This window comes from Salvelinus namaycush, chromosome 19, assembly GCF_016432855.1.
Source record: "Salvelinus namaycush isolate Seneca chromosome 19, SaNama_1.0, whole genome shotgun sequence".
NCBI classification, from domain to species: Eukaryota; Metazoa; Chordata; class Actinopteri; order Salmoniformes; family Salmonidae; genus Salvelinus; species Salvelinus namaycush.
Window position 1 is genome coordinate 27,854,833 of NC_052325.1, and position 12,674 is coordinate 27,867,506.

General features: G+C 41.9%; 1 protein-coding gene across 1 annotated transcript; it reads left to right on the forward strand.

The window, feature by feature from the left end:
• Window positions 1-3,931: 3,931 nt before the first annotated feature.
• On the forward strand, window positions 3,932-7,788 carry frzb (frizzled related protein). Its single transcript, XM_039014082.1, has 6 exons — window positions 3,932-4,774; window positions 4,955-4,993; window positions 5,146-5,205; window positions 5,499-5,564; window positions 5,917-6,121; window positions 6,397-7,788. The coding sequence occupies exons 1-6, from the start codon at window positions 4,315-4,317 to the stop codon at window positions 6,518-6,520; spliced, it is 954 nt and encodes a 317-aa protein (XP_038870010.1). The 5' UTR covers window positions 3,932-4,314; the 3' UTR covers window positions 6,521-7,788.
• The last annotated feature ends 4,886 nt before the right edge of the window (window positions 7,789-12,674 follow it).

Genomic DNA, 12,674 nt, shown 5'->3' on the forward strand with positions numbered 1-12,674 from the left:
AGAGGCTAGAGAGGAGGAGGAGGAGGAGAGGCTAGAGAGGAGGAGGAGAGGCTAGAGAGGAGGAGGAGAGGCTAGAGAGGAGGAGGAGGAGGAGAGGCTAGAGAGGAGGAGGAGGAGGAGAGGCTAGAGAGGAGGAGGAGGAGAGGCTAGAGAGGAGGAGGAGGAGAGGCTAGAGAGGAGGAGGAGGAGAGGCTAGAGAGGAGGAGGAGGAGGAGAGGCTAGAGAGGAGGAGGAGAGGCTAGAGAGGAGGAGGAGAGGCTAGAGAGGAGGAGGAAGAGGAGGAGAGGCTAGAGAGGAGGAGGAAGAGGAGGAGAGGCTAGAGAGGAGGAGAGGCTAGAGAGGAGGAGGAAGAGAAGGAGAGGCTAGAGAGGAGGAGGGGAGGCTAGAGAGGAGGAGGGGAGGCTAGAGAGGAGGAGGAGGAGAGGCTAGAGAGGAGGAGAGGCTAGCGAGAGAGGCAGGGAGGCTGGAGAGAGAGAGAGAAAGGCAGGGAGGCTAGCGAGAGAGAGAGAGAGAAAGGCAGGAAGGCTAGCGAGAGAGAGAAAGGCAGGAAGGCTAGCGAGAGAGAGAAAGGCAGGGAGGCTAGCGAGAGAGAGAGAGAGGCAGGGAGGCTAGCGAGAGAGAGAGAGAGGCAGGGAGGCTAGCGAGAGAGAGAGAGAGGCAGGGAGGCTAGAGAGAGAGAGGCAGGGAGGCTAGAGAGAGAGAGGCAGGGAGGCTAGCGGAGAGAGAGAGAGAGAGAGAGAAAGGCAGGTGGGGACGCTCCCTGCCTAGCGAGAGAAAGCGGTTTTGTCTGGAGCCTTAGCATGCAGAGAGTGAAGAAGACAACACCAGGGGCCTTATGTATCAAGCTTCTCAGAGTAGGAGTGCTAATTTGAGATCAGTTTTGATTTTATATTTTATTTGGATCCCACTGCTAATCTCTTCCTGGAGTCCAAACAGGAAACAAAACAACAAATGGAATACATAATATACATAACACTACAGAATACACTACATAATACAATGCTTAATACAATACTTAATACAATGCAGAATACACTACATAATACAATACTTAATACAATGCAGAATACACTACATAATACAATACTTAATACAATGCAGAATATAATACAAAATATATAAAAATGTCTGTCTCTTCACAGTCCCCGTTGTGCCGTAAGGTGTTCTTTTATCCATTTGTTTTAATCTGGTTGTATTGCTAGTTTGAGTTATCCTGGGTGGTAGAGAGTTCCATGCAGTCATGGCTCTATTTAATACTGTGCATTTCCCAGCCTCTGTTCTGGACCTAGGGGACTGTGAAGATACTTCTGGCTGCATGTCTTGTGTTGTACCAATGAGTGTTTGAACTATGTGCCAACTGCTTGAACAAACAGTTTGATACCTTTAACCAATCAACACCTGGCAAAAAAAGACTTTGAGCCAAGAGAGATTGACATGCATACCACTGACATCCGCCCTCTGTATACATTTTCAGTGCAATATGTGCTGCTCTGTTCTGGATCAACTGCAATTTTCCTATGTCCTTCTTTGCCGCACAAGTCTACACAACTGGGCAGTAGTCCAAGTGTGACAAAACTAGGGCCTGTAGGACCTGTCTGGTTGATTTCGATGCCAAGAAAGCAGAGCAACTTCTTATCATGAACAGAAGTCTTCCCATTTTAGCAACCATTTAGTCTATATGTTTTGACCATGACAGTTTGCTAGCTAGGGTTACACCCAGCAGTTACATGGACAGGGGACCTGATCCTAGATCAGAACTCCTACTCTGAGACGCTTGATACATGCAGGCAGCCCCAGAGCCCTATACTGAGAATATAAATATATGGCTCTGGACAACTTGAGAGTCTGATATGATGATGTGACCATTGTGGGTGTGCTGTGTTTCATCTTCTGTCTTAAAGAAAACAAAAAATAATATTATTGGTTTTGTGGGATCAGGGTTTTTTCTTTTCACCCAGTTTTATGAATGAGTAATTTGTTTACTTAAATGAATCTGATGTAAGCTTTGTTGACAATGATCAGTGGTACACTACTACTTAATTACATTTTTGAATACTGTCTTAGTTTTTCAGTTTCTAAATATTGAATGGGTTAAAAAATGTAACACTAAAATTGCTATTAAGGGTAAAGTGAAGCATTGCAATGTGCAAAACTAATTGCAGATTTTTGGAAAAATGATGATCCACAGTTATTACATTCACCATCATCATCTGTTGATTATTACAGTATGTGTATTTGTGAATTTGTGTTAATTACATTCTTGTGTTCTTTTGAGATATTTGCCAAACTGTTGAGAAACCATAGCATTTATATTATTTGGAGCTAAGCTAAAATGTTGGTATTAAACTTAAATATTATGAAAAGTGGTAACAGATGGTTGATATTTGTATAAAGCATAGAATAATTTTTTAACTAAATGCATTGGCATAACCACTCCATTGTACCTGTCTGTACGGTATATAATAAACATTCTTTCATATTTATTGAATGTTAATAAATAGCTCTCCTTTTACCACTTTTATATGTTTTCGATGTTTCAATGAACCGTGTATCCTCCATAACGTGACCAATAAATCTTAGGCTATATCCACTTACTGGCCTAATGTGGGATTTCTTTGTTGTTGACATGTTTGAATCTAAACTTCAGGACACAAACTGCACACAAAATGCTATACATACTCAGACAGACATACAGTACTACGATTAGCCTAATCATTTTAACTTGAGTTTGCATTTGAGACATTCGTTTAGAGAATTGTCCACAAAAGTTCAAGCTGTCACACTTGGGAGCTAATTGTCAAACTCACATTGACCTGATTGTCTTATTGTGTTATTGAGTTGGCTTCTCAGTATTCTGAAACAAAGGTTGTCTAGAACTTGAAGGTCTTTCCTAGAACAGTTGTATTTTCGTAGGCCAATATTGGTCTTAGTCACTTGGTTCGTGCTTCTTTTTTTTTTTGCTGTCAAAATATTAGTGGGGAAGTGTTCCTCCGCTCTGAGGGTCCCGGCCAGCAGCCCTCACATTGACGTTCCCCTGGTCATCATGTTAAACACCCCCTCAGTCACGTAAGCACACACACACACACACACACACACACGATCAGTAGTTTCCGTGTTCAAGTTTGACTGGAGGAACAAATATGAACATTCTAATAATGGCTGACAGGTAATCAGACGACCCTTTGATCTACAAATCTTAAATCCTAAATCTGCTCTCTTTTCCACTGGTACAGCATTTGTGAGAAACTAAATGAAAAGGCTCTTTAAGAAGCTTTCATAACAGAGTAATTTGCTCCACTTTATTTGGCCTAATTTTGTATGGATCCAGAAAACTCTGAAATGGTAATTAATTAAATAGTGAACACTGAAATGGTGAATACTGTATCTTAATTATAATTAACTATTTGACCCTATATGACCTCTTTGTCACATGTAATGTAAACGATCCCTTTAAAATCCTCCATGCTGTTCATTGTATATTATTTAAACACTGCATAAAGGATGCTATTTAACACATTCTTAATCTTGTCAACAGCCAATGATCCTATTAACACTCATCAAAGACAATTGTGTTGTGTTTACACTAATAATTAGGCTTGATTAAAGTTTCTTGTGTACTTAGCACTGTCCTCATATGTCTTTAGATGTGTGACTTTATAAGGGTTTCATGACTTTACTTTTAATCCAAATAGAAATGAATAGGCCTAGCTACTGAAATGAGTTAGGCTATATAGCCTATTCCATAACGACCAAGCATTTCAAAGAAGGCTGTGGGACAAGCTATCCAGCCCTGCTTGGTATTGGCTTGAAGCAGGAGAGTAGGAGTGTCCTGGGTCAGACTGAGGCATGATGATGATGCGGAGGGGTAAAAAAGCTGGTCCCGCACTGTGCGGTCACTGCGATTCCAGCGAGCAATCACTGCAGCGCAAACTGGTCTGGGGAGGAAGGGATAGAGAGAGCGGAGCCACCACCCCAGTCCACTTCCAATATGATCACACACGCGCCGATGGAATAAGCAACAAAAGAACAGTGGGAAAACTAAAGGAATCTCCACGTTATCTCCCGCTAGGAATTCGATTCGAATAGGCTTTGTTGTTTTGGTTTTACGCACGAAAGATGACTTTCGTTCCTTCTACGTGACGCTAAGTTTGGACACGTCCAGGTAGACAGACAACTTTCGACAGCGACTTTAGGGCTATAGATTTTAGGATTGCATTGAAGTTTATCCATGCCGACTTCATAACAAGGCATTGCATTTAGATTTCATTTTTTAAATTTTGTTATCCTAAACCACCTGTCTGAATATAACTGAGGATGATCATGTTTTCACACGAGTTCTTCGTCTCCTTCCTCGCGGTTACCTGTCTGTTTGGGATACCCAGAGCGTCCGCAGCGGCATGCGAGCCCATCCGGATCCCACTGTGCAAGTCCATGCCCTGGAACATGACGAAAATGCCCAACCACCTCCACCACAGCACCCAGGCGAACGCAGTCCTAGCGATTGAGCAGTTTGAAGGGCTTCTTGGCACTCAGTGCAGTCCAGATTTACTGTTCTTCCTGTGCGCCATGTACGCTCCAATATGCACTATTGACTTCCAACACGACCCTATCAAGCCCTGCAAGTCGGTGTGTGAACGGGCGAAGTGCGGCTGTGAACCGGTGATGAAGCGGTATAATCACACCTGGCCAGAGAGCTTGGCCTGCGAGGATCTGCCAGTCTATGACAGGGGAGTCTGTATCTCGCCAGAGGCCATTGTCAAAGCAGAAGGACCAGGTAGGATAAGGGTGATTATGATGATTCCATGGTGTATTTCTGAAATAGATATTGTGAATAAATATACCTCACATAATATAAAGAGAGGGAGATCAAAGGGAAAATATGATGATGATGATGATGTTGTACAATTCTCTACATCAGCCACTTGTAAGTAAATATTATTCCTCTCTTCCTCAGACAACCCCTATTATCAAGACCCCTCAAAATGCTCACCTGGTAAGATCCATGTGACCCTTGAATATGTTCCCAAAATAAAGTGACAAAAAAATGTAACCACAGTTGCCTATTTTATTAGAGGCTACTTGTGAAGTTGATATATTGTACTGTTCTTCAGTGAAAATGTTCTCATCATAGTTATTTTTATTCAGAATCAACTCCTGACTTTCCAAGTGACTCTCACAATGTCAACTGTAAAGGAGCCAACAATGGTAAAATTATATTCAAACTTTCTTTGCTTTATCTAAACATTTGAATACTTTTGCATGGAGCTGTTTTTGTCCTAACATACTGAAAATGTAACCTAATGTGCTTAGAAATGTATGTCTACAACATTTTTGGCTATTGAATTTAGTGCTGAAGAATCTTTTCTGTACAGTATTATGTTAGAATATGATATAGATTTTGATGTCATATGTTTTTCATTACATTCATTTCAAGAATGTAATATTGCTGTTCAAAAACCAGATGTTCTACAATGAATCACATCCTTTTATTGTTTCAGATCGATGCAAGTGCAAGTCGGTAAGACTGGGTCTCAAGACCTACCTAAAGAGTAATTACAACTATGGTGGGTTATTTTCTGTATGATTTTTTAGGCAATTATTTTTGCAGTTCTGAAGTGAGTGAGTGAGAGAAGATTCCAGAATGAGAGAGATATAGTTAGCTGATTATTACAATGCATGATATTATCATTGTCCTAAAACTCTGGATGTTATTCCAGACACAGATTAAACCTAGTCATGGAGTAAAAAGCACTCTCAATGGAATCTCCATCAAACGCGCTTTTTAGTCCTGGACTAGGCTTAATTCATATCCAGGAAACCGGCCCTGAATGTTCAGTCAAACAAATTGGCTTTCAAATGTAAAGGATCCTAAAATAATCAAATGAACTAAAATCATGTTTAATCTTTTCCTCCCAGTGATTCGTGCGAGGGTGAAGGAGATTAGAAGCAGAAATCATGATCTAAGTGCCATCGTGGAGGTCAAAGACATCCTGAAGTCTTCCTTAGTGAACATCCCTCGTGATACAGTCACACTGTACTACAACTCTGGCTGTCCCTGTCCTCCTCTCACTGCCAACGACGAGTACATCATCATGGGTTACGAGAACGAGGAGAGATCCAGGTACGTCTTTAGCCAGTCGTATTACTGTATCTCTATTAGCAACAATCATTCATGCAATAATGTATATATTATTGTGTACATCAGCAGAGCTGTCAATTCCAAATTTCATAATTGAATTGGAATGGAACTTTCAGTTTACTTCCTGAATTGAAATGGAATTGACTCCAACCCTGTTGTACATTTTTAAGGAGGGCAGTAGGACCTACTGTAGCCTACTTCCAGCTTTATGTAATTCATACCACATTGTAACTCATATGCCAACCACCTGTCTGTAGGCTTCTGCTCATCGAAGGCTCCATTGCACAGAAGTGGAAGGACCGTATGGGGAGGAAGGTGAGGCGTTGGGACCAGAGCCGGGGGAACTCGGGGAGAAGCAATATGCGGAGGAGCCGCCACTGATCAACCAAGACGCGTCCCTGTGCAATGATGATCGGGTTGCAAAATTCCAAATTCCCCAAAATTCCACAACTTTCCCAAAATTCCAAGTTTTCTGGAATCAGGAGGGAATAAGCAAGAAATCTGTAATCCTCCAACTGTGAATTCTGGGAATTTGGGGAAAGTTACCAGAATGTTGCAACCCTAAATGATGACATATGGGACAACATATGGAGATAGAAAGAAAAGTGTTTGCAGACAGAAAACTGAAATTGCACTATTGCACGTTTTTTTTTTCAAAACTGTTGTAGCTGAATGTAGATTCTTTTTTAGTTGTTGCTTTGTTTTGTATTATATTTGTTTATAATTCTTTTTTGTGTGTGTATTTTCATTTTTTTTTTTGCACAAACAAAATGTTCATTTAACAGTGTACAGTTGGACGAGACTTGCGAGGGACTTTACTGGAAGAGTGACAGGGACTGCATCCTACATGGCACCCTATTTACTATATAGGGAACTTTGGACTTGGCCCAGGCTCTGGTCAAAAGTAGTGAACTATATAGGAAAATAGGGTGTCATTTAGGATGCACAAAGGTCTTAGCACAGCATTATGTTAGAAGCACTCTAAAGAAAAATTGTGGATATTTATCTAGCAGCTAGAGACTGCACATGGGATGAAGTGGATGTCTTTAAGATACCAAAGTGCTTTTATGATGGGGTGCTCTGTTATGCTTTATTTCTTTTAAAGGAAACACAAACAAGTTGTAATCTGGCTATTTTCCACTACAAGAGGATTTAACACGTTTCAAAGGAGAAAAATGAACAAAGGATGAGGAAGGTGGGAGGGGGACATATTTTTTTGTCAGTATGCAAAGAAAAGTCAGAATGATCCAAGAAGACAGAGTATATCATGTCATTGATGACAACACAAAACACGACAACATTGAGCTATTGAAATAATGATTGCATTACATGTAATATGTCTCCCGGCTTAGCGCTGTCTGTCTGTCTGTCTGTGGAACAAAAAGGTTGAATTGCTTTCTTATATGTCTCATGCTTTGGAGCTCTGATGATTTGCTAGGTTTCTTTCTTCTAGTCGTTTTTGGTGCTTTGGGTTTTTCTAAACTGAACTGTAGTTTTATACTTCTCATATACATCACTCTGGTTTGTCTTCGTACACAACATACATACATATATCAATCTATGAAATGCTAACCACCACTCAATTGTGATTGTAAATCTGATTTGAGTGCTTTATTAAACATTGTCTGGCTGGTGTCATGTCCAACGCATAGTCCATGTCTGTATGAGCTGTCTTGCACATAATGTGATCAGAACATGTTTTTATTCCGAAACAATATTTTCCTCAGCAAACACGTAGTGTACAGTATTACCCGAACCAGTATAGCCTAACCTACTTGAAGAAATCAACCTGTCCACAATTTAAACTAAATTGACCCGACTACATTTTTACATTTTAGTCATTTAGCAGACGCTCTTATCCAGAGCGACTTACAGTAGAGTGCATACATTTTATTACATTTTTTTTTTTTACATACTGAGACAAGGATATCCCTACCGGCCAAACCCTCCCTAACCCGGACGACGCTATGCCAATTGTGCGTCGCCCCACGGACCTCCCGGTTGCGGCCGGCTGCGACAGAGCCTGGGCGCGAACCCAGCCCAGCCTGGGCGCGAACCCAGAGACTCTGGTGGCGCAGCTAGCACTGCGATGCAGTGCCCTAGACCACTGCGCCACCCGGTAGGACTAAACTACAACATGGGTAGCCATGACTGACTAGCCTAACACTTCAACATATTGAGAGAAGCTTGTTGAGAAGTCTGGATGGTACTGTAAATGAACAGGAGTAAAAGTAATGAAGAGGGAAGCTGTATGTATGAGTGGCTACCATGTTGAGGAAAGTCAGAGAGAGAATCTGGACTGAGGCCAAATCAGCGTACTGCTCGCCTGCTCCCTCCCGGCCTATGAAAGCATTCATGCTCTTAGTCAGAGGGAGTCTGTTTATCATCCAACAGTACACAGTCTCCAAACCAAACCAATCGATAGGGAAAGAGTGTCGGCCTCTAATGTGAAATAATGCTTGTTTTGACATACAGTGGCTTGCTCGCTGTGAACAGACAAAGCTTGGCCTTGCGCAGTGACAGACAGAAGCAGCAAAACAGATTCTCCTCACACTAAAAGAGGTCTACCAATGTTACATGAACCATACAAAGTTTATTAGTTTGTGAAGCAACCTAATTCACCACTCAAATGAAGAATAGAGTGTGTAGTAAAAAATGCACAATAGAACAAGAATACAATTCATAATTTAACTATTTTACTGTTGCTTACTTGTCATATGAAACTAAATATGAAAGTGGATAGTGTATTATTTGTCACCCAGGTCAGCGATAATACTGAGGTCTTAAATGCTTCCTGGCCCACACTACTGTACGTCATCAAAGATTCTAAATCTCCCTATGTGAAGTCCATAGACTAAGAATGATGATCATTCTATTTCTATGACAACGGCATCCTGTCGGGTGCTGCCAGAACCTTATTTACAGGTGAGCAGAGATGAAGTGTAGGGGAGGAATATAGTGTGAGGAGTAGAGTGAGGAGACTCAACTTAATCATGGACTGTCTGTGGTGAGTTTATGAGATAATGAACACAAAATGAACTTGTTATAACAAGCCCACCTCGATGTTAGGTCCATGAATTGGGAGGCCATCTTCAGCCATACACACGCAGGCATGCACAGGTGCACACACACACTACTACCTCTGACTTGTTTTACTGCAACCTGACACTTGGGATAAATCACTCTCATAATTAATCTGTCCCACCTCCTGCATTTTACTCACGTAAATTATGCACCATATGGAAACCATCAAATCCCAGTACAGTGCAGTGAGAGATGTAAATCTTGTTTTCCGGCGTAGCCGCTCTGCTCAGTGCTGGGTTGTGTCCCAAATAGCACCCAATTCCCTATAGTGCACTACCCTTTGGGCCAGGGTCAAAAGTAGTGCACTATCTAGGGAACAGGGTGTCATTTGGACACAGATCAAGTGGTGTGAGATCATGGAAGGGGCACCACTCTGTTCCAGGCCAGCGCCTTCCTGCCTCCCTAAACACATTACTGACTGGGTTTATAAGACACATATTTAATGACTTCCATAAGAGCACAGTGAGTGACACACCATCAAGCCCTACTGTACCCGCTACCTCTCGGCTGAAAGCTGGAACTATAGGCCAGATAAAGTGCACTTTTAATCACTCTTCACTCTGCAAAAGGAGTGATTTTATTTCACATTATGACTTTGCAATAATGGAATTATGCATCAACTCTAAAACAATTTCATTAGAGTTGCCATTTGTCATTCTCTCATTCTTCGCAATGACGCATGCTGAGAAACTATTCCCTGACTCCAGAATATTCACCTCTATCTGCTCTCCTTCTATCTGTTCCTCTCCTCTACCTCGCTGGGGAGACTGAGGCAGTATCTACCCGTTTCCCATGAAAGCTCAGCAGCCCTGTTTCCTGTGCTGGAGCTCAGGGGAAGGCAGGGGGGAGGTGACGGGGTGGGGAGAACCCTGGGTCAAAGCCCTCCCTGGCTCAATGCTCAGAGGCTGTGGCTGGAGAGAGAGAGAGATGAAACGGTCCAGGGATGAGAACACAGTGGCAACACATCAAACTCATCTCTCTCTCTCTTTCCATCTCTTCTCCATCTCTCTATTTCCATATTTTCTCCATCTCTCTCGCTCTCTCTCTCCATCTTTTCTCCATCCCTCTCTCTCTCTCTTGCTCTCTCTCTCTGTCAGAAACCTCTGTTTTCTCTGTCCTCACCGGTTTGCGGTACGCACCGACCACCATCACATAGAGAACACACTGGAACAAAATCTCTCATCACCACAAGCGACCCCTTTGGACCCTTTGGAGGAGATGGCTGATCTGTTCCGTCCTCATCCTCTGGCTTTATGAGTAGAAGAGCCACATGTTAGAAGAATTAGCTAGGAAGCATATCAAGACCGGACAAAATGTGTTTAACCAGTGTCCCAGCTGGTTCCATGGTTGCTTTTGTCCCATGTCCAATGCAAACTAACTTGCGTCAGATAAGATTTAACAGGCTGCAACAGACCCTAATGGATTATCTTGTGGTTTATCATTGGTAGAAGTGTGAACGGGCCAGACCATGGGCGTTAGAAGAGTGAAACATGAAGTTTGGGTAGATGTATAGAGACAGGTTCTGTGCTGCTGCTTTTCTGCTTATTGCCCAGGCCCAGCGTGTTTAATGTTCCCCCTGGAGAGATGACCTCTACTTCCCCTGCTGATGGCTGGCTTCAACGAGGCTTCGCTGAGCCTGTTTGCTGGGCCTCAGGGTGACTGAATGATTGCTCCATGTTTATTTTCCTCTGAGAGGTGGAAAAACCCCACCCACCCGACCAACCCGGGGCCACTGGAATGGGTTGGAGCGGAGAGCTGTGGAGCGGTGTAGAGCTGGCAGCCCTTCCACCATTTCTGGCGTCAGTGAGTTGTAACACCTTATAACCACAGTGTGGTTTTTATGAGGGGAACATTGAAGTTCACGGAAAACACACAATATAACTTTGAAAGTGTACGTCATTTGAAATAACCATTAGAAAAAATATTGGAATTTTGTTTTGTGTTATAAGCTTTATAATTTCATTGGATAATAGTTCAACTGAGAGAGTTTGGTTTTTATTTGTAGCTACGTTCCTAAATTAATTTGCTCAAACTGTGTGCAGCAGCCACAGACTAGAATGAAAAAGGTCGGTTCACACAATGAAAAAGTGTCAGGCTAAGTAACGTACACGGGGAGTCCCGTGTGGCCCCTATCCTATCTGTTTATGTGTTTCACATAGTGGTTACTTATACCCAGGAGCCCTCTATTCAAGTTAATGGCTTTTCTCCATCAAGTGCCTGACTTACATTCTCAATTAGAGTGCCTATAAAGTTACCCACAGGCTGTAACTTCACACTGGATTACACTGAGGAAGAATAGAATAGCATTTTCAATCTTCATGTATTGCTTCCATACCTCTCCTTGTCTCAAACCAGGGACTTTCTGAACACATCAACAACAGTCACCCACGAAGCATCGTTACCTATCTGTTCACAAAAGCCATGGCCCTTGCAGAGCAAGGGAAACAACCACATTAAGGTCTCAGAGCGAGTGGCATCAGCGATTGAACGCTACGTATCGCTAACTAGCTAGGCATTTCACACCGGCTACATTGAGAACAAAACAATACCTACCTGTCCAGGGACTTTTATTTTTTATTTTTTATTTCACCTTTATTTAACCAAGTAGGCTAGTTGAGAACAAGTTCTCATTTACAACTGCAACCTGGCCAAGATAAAGCAAAGCAGTGCGACACAAACAACAACACAGAGTTACACATGGAATAAACAAACATACAGTCAAAGGCACAATAGAAAAAGTATATATACAGTGTGTGCAAATGAGGTAAGATAAGGGAGGGAAGGCAATAAATAGGCCATAGTGGCGAAATAATTACAATTTAGCATTTTTTTTTTATTTTTTATTTTTTTTAAATTTCACCTTTATTTAACCAGGTAGGCAAATTGAGAACACGTTCTCATTTACAATTGCGACCTGGCCAAGATAAAGCAAAGCAGTTCGACACATACAACAACACATGGTTACACATGGAGTAAAACAAACATACAGTCAATAATACAGTGAAAAATAAGTCCATATACAATGTGAGCAAGTGAGGTAAGGGAGGTGAAAGGCAAACAATATATATATATAAATAAATAAAAATATAAAAAGGCCATGGTGGCGAAGTAAATACAATATAGCAAGTTTAAAAAATAAATAAAAAAACACTGGAATGGTTGGTTTGCAGTGGAAGAAAGTGCAAAGTAGAGATAGAAATAATGGGGTGCAAAGGAGCAAAATAAATAAATGAATACAGTAGGTAAAGAGGTAGTTGTTTGGGCTAAATTATAGATGGGCTATGTACAGGTGCAGTAATCTATGAGCTGCTCTGACAGCTGGTGCTTAAAGCTAGTGAGGGAGATAAGTGTTTCCAGTTTCAGAGATTTTTGTAGTTCGTTCCAGTCATTGGCAGCAGAGAACTGGAAGGAGAGGCGGCCAAAGGAAGAATTGGTTTTGGGGGTGACCAGA

What these genes read in the sequence shown, in the direction of transcription:
- frzb (XM_039014082.1), top strand. Translation starts at nt 4,315, where the DNA reads ATGATCATGTTTTCACACGAGTTCTTCGTCTCCTTCCTCGCGGTTACC. An exon ending in CTGTAAAGGAGCCAACAATG is followed by an intron (nt 5,206 to 5,498) that starts GTAAAATTATAT and finishes TTATTGTTTCAG; the next exon opens with ATCGATGCAAGTGCAAGTCG. An exon ending in AAAGAGTAATTACAACTATG is followed by an intron (nt 5,565 to 5,916) that starts GTGGGTTATTTT and finishes TTTTCCTCCCAG; the next exon opens with TGATTCGTGCGAGGGTGAAG.